A 4,229-nucleotide genomic window follows, 5' to 3' on the forward strand; every position below is an offset into this window, starting at 1 on the left:
CATGAAAAGTTGCAGTTGAACTGTTTCATGATGATCTGTTTGTATGAAAAGGTAGATGTTATTTTGTGCTACTGAGACTAGCATGGTTTGACACCAGTATTGCCAGCATGTGTTTTATTCACTATCTGGAGTGATCAGAGAGTAGACTAAAGAAGTGAAGTAGACAAACTGCCAGTGTTTTAAGTTCTATGAAATTAGTCTGTGTAGTTACTAACCATTGTGATAGTGAGTGGAGGATGATATGGCTCATGAATTTCACAACTTTTGCCCCCCGATGCTGGGACAATTGTGTGCCGCCCTATGGGACTCCCAATCATGGCCGGTTGTGATACAGCCTGGAATCGAACCAGGGGGTCTGTAGTGACGCCTCAAGCACTGAGATGCAGTGCCTTAGAACGCTGCGCCACCCGGTACAGCCAGACGAGGACTGGTTCCTCTCCATGTTTCTCCCTAGGTTCCTGCTTTATACTGAGTTTTTAGTACCCACTGTGCTTCTACATCTGCATTGCTTGATCTTTCATGATTTTAGGAAGTGTTTCTGTAAAGCACTTTGTGACTTTGCGGATGTAAAAAGGGCTTCAAAAAATAAATGTGATTGACATGTACATTACCAGTCAAAGGTTTGGACACACCTACTCATTCAAGGGTTTATCTTTATTTTTACTATTTCCTACATCCTACATTGTGTAATAGTAGTGAAGACATCAAAGCTATTCAACAACACATATGGAATCGTTTAGTAACCAAAAAAGTGTTAAACATATCAAAATATATTTTATACTTTAAGTTCTTCTAAGTAGCCACCCTTTGCCTTGATTACATCTTTGCACACTCTTGGTATTCTCTCAACCATCTTCATGAGGTAGTCACCTGGAATGCCTTATCAAAAGTTCATTTGTGCAATTTCTTTCATTATTAATGCATTTGATCCAATTAGGTGTGTTGTGACAAGGTAGGGGTGGTATACAGAAGATAGCCCTATTTGGTAAAATACCAAGTCCATATTAGGGCAAGAACAGCTCAAATAATCAAAGAGAAACGACAGTCCATTATTACTTTAAGACATGAAGGTCAGTCAATCCGTAAAATTTCAAGAACTTTTCAAGTTTATTCAAGGGCTGTCGCAAAAACCATCAAGCGCTATAATGAAACAGCCTCTCACGAGGACCGCCACAGGAAAGGAAGACCAAGTTACCTCTGCTGCAGGGGATAAGTTCATTAGAGTTACCAGCCTCAAAAATTGCAGCCCAAATAAATTATTCAGAGTTCAAGGAACAGACACATCTCAACATCAACTGTTCAGAGGAGACCGTGTGAATCAGGCCTTCAAGGTTGAATTGCTGAAAAGAAACCACTACTGAAGGACACCAATAATAAGAAGAGACTTACTTGGACAAAGAAACATGAGCAATGGACATTAGATTGGTCTGATGAGTCCAAATGAGTCCAAAATTCAGATGATTTGGGATGAGTTGGACCACAGAGTGAAGGAAAAGCAGCCAACAAGTGCTCAGCATATGTGGGAACTCCTTCAAGACTGTAGGAAAAGCATTCCAGGTGAAGTTGATTGAGAGAATACCAAGAGTGTGGAAAGCTGTCAAGGCAAAGGGTGGCTACTTTGAAGAATCTAAAATATAACATTTTGATTTGGTTAACACTTTTTTTGGTTACTACATGATTCCATATGTGGAATGATTCCATCCATTCCAATGTGTTATTTTATAGTTTAGATGTATTCACTATTATTCTACAAGGTAGAAAATAGTAAAAAATTAAGAAAAACCCTTGAATTAGTAGGTGTCAACTTATGACTGGTACTGTATATCACACCAACTGACTGGTTCTTCTGATGTTGTTCACACAGGAGACCATGTTGAGACATTCTCTACATCCAGAGAGCAACAGCAGGAAGATCACAGAGCTAAGAGGTCTCACCACTGCCCACATTGTGAGGAGATTTTCCCAATTCTATCAAAGCTAAAAATACACCTAAAAATACACACAGGAGAGAATCTGTATTCCTGTACTGACTGTGGGAAGAATTTCACAACATCAACTAAGCTAAAACGTCATCAGAGAACACACACAGGAGAGAAGCCTTACTTCTGCTCTGACTGTGGGGTGAGTTTCTCTCGACTGGGCCACTTAAAACAACATGAACTTATACACACAGGAGAGAAGCCTTACTCCTGCTCTGACTGTGGAAAATGTTTCTCTCGACTGGAGGTCTTAAAACTACATGAACTTATACATACAGGAGAGAAGCCTTACTCCTGCTCTGACTGTGTAAAATGCTTTACAACATCAACTAAGCTAAAATGTCATCAGAGAACACACACAGGAGAGAAGCCTTACTTCTGCGCTGACTGTGGGGTGAGTTTCTCTCAACTGGGCCACTTAAAACGACATGAACGTATACACACAGGAGAGAAGCCTTACGCCTGCTCTGACTGTGGAAAGAGTTTCTCTCAACTGGCGGATTTAAAAATACATGAACTTATACACACAGGAGAGAAGCCTTACGCCTGCTCTGACTGTGGAAAGAGTTTCTCTCGACTGGCGGATTTAAAAATACATGAACGTATACACACAGGAGAGAAGCCTTACGCCTGCTCTGACTGTGTAAAATGCTTTACAACATCAACTAAGCTAAAATGTCATCAGAGAACACACACAGGAGAGAAGCCTTACTTCTGCTCTGACTGTGGGGTGAGTTTCTCTCAACTGGGCCACTTAAAACGACATGAACGTATACACACAGGAGAGAAGCCTTACGCCTGCTCTGACTGTGGAAAGAGTTTCTCTCAACTGGCGGATTTAAAAATACATGAATTTATACACACAGGAGAGAAGCCTTACGTCTGCTCTGACTGTGGAAAGAGTTTCTCTCGACTGGCGGATTTAAAAATACATGAACGTATACACACAGGAGAGAAGCCTTACTTCTGCTCTGACTGTGGGGTGAGTTTCTCTCTACAGGGCAACTTAAAACGACATGAACGTATACACACAGGAGAGAAGCCTTACTCCTGCTCTGACTGTGTCAAATGCTTTACTACATCAACTGAGCTAAAAGTTCATCAGGAAACACACACAGGAGAGAAGCCTTATTTATGCTCTGACTGTGGAAAATGTTTTAAATCATCAGCTGAGCTAAAAGTTCATCAGAGAAGACACACAGGAGAGAAGCCTTACTCCTGCTCGGACTGTGGGGCGAGTTTCTCTCGACTGGGCAACTTAAAACAACACAAACATATACACACAGGAGAGAAGCCTTAATACTGCTCTGACTGTGGAAAATGTTATAAAACATCAGTTGAGCTAAAAGGTCATCAGAGAACACACACAGGAGAAAAGCCTCATCAGTTGTCTCAGACCAGTTAAGATTAAAGTCACTTCATTCTCACCTCAGAAAGGAAGTGGTAACAGTGAATTTGATAACATTAAGAAAGAGTAACACTCTATTGTAATCCTATTGTTTCTCACTGTGAGAGAACTGTTCAGAGGAAAGGGAACGTTATAGAATGTTAGCCTGTCTTGACTTTACTGATCAGTGTTCACCTTGTCAGTTTTGGTGTGTTTTGTTATCTTCTACTGTAAAGATATTGAGATGACCTTGGATTTGCCCTTAGGGTTGAATACACTCAGTGAGGTCTGATAGATGACTGGGTGGTACTGCTTTCCTCTGCAGTTTTCTGTGGGAATGAGCTAGTTCGGACACTCATCGGTACAACACAAGACATGCAGCAAGAGGTTTCTTCACAGTCCCCAGGTCCAGAACAGACGATGGGAAACACACAGTATTAAATAGAGCCATGACTACATGGAACTCTCTTGCAGGTAACTCAAACTAGCAATAAGACAAGATTCAAAAAAACATTAAAATAAACCTTATGGCACATTACAAAAATAACAACAGGAACTTTTAGCCCAGCTGATGTTGTGAAGCATTTTACACATCTCATATGTATATACTGTATTCTATAATATTCTACTGTATATGCCGCTCTGTCATTGCTTGTCCATATTCAGTTGAAGTCGGAAGTTTACATACAGTTAGGTTGGAGTCATTAAAACTCGTTTTTCAACCACTCCACAAATTTCTTTTTAACAAACTATAGTTTTGGCAAGTCGGTTAGGACATCTACTTTGTGCATGACACAAGTCATTTTTCCAACAATTGTTTACAGATAGATTATTTCACTTATAATTCACTGTATCACAATTCC

The 4,229-nt window shown here is 40.3% G+C and overlaps 1 protein-coding gene across 1 annotated transcript; it reads left to right on the plus strand.

Moving 5' to 3' along the window:
• Positions 1–380: 380 nt before the first annotated feature.
• Positions 381–3,923, plus strand: LOC311118903 (uncharacterized protein; the record flags this gene model as incomplete). Its single annotated transcript, XM_084193666.1, has 2 exons — positions 381–410; positions 2,077–3,923. 2 exons carry the CDS (start codon positions 381–383, stop codon positions 3,277–3,279), a joined length of 1,233 nt encoding a protein of 410 aa, XP_084049792.1. The 3' UTR covers positions 3,280–3,923.
• Between the last annotated feature and the right edge of the window lie 306 nt (positions 3,924–4,229).

Source organism: Coregonus lavaretus (assembly GCF_964263955.1).
Source record: "Coregonus lavaretus genome assembly, contig: HAP1_SCAFFOLD_63, whole genome shotgun sequence".
NCBI lineage: Eukaryota > Metazoa > Chordata > Actinopteri > Salmoniformes > Salmonidae > Coregonus > Coregonus lavaretus.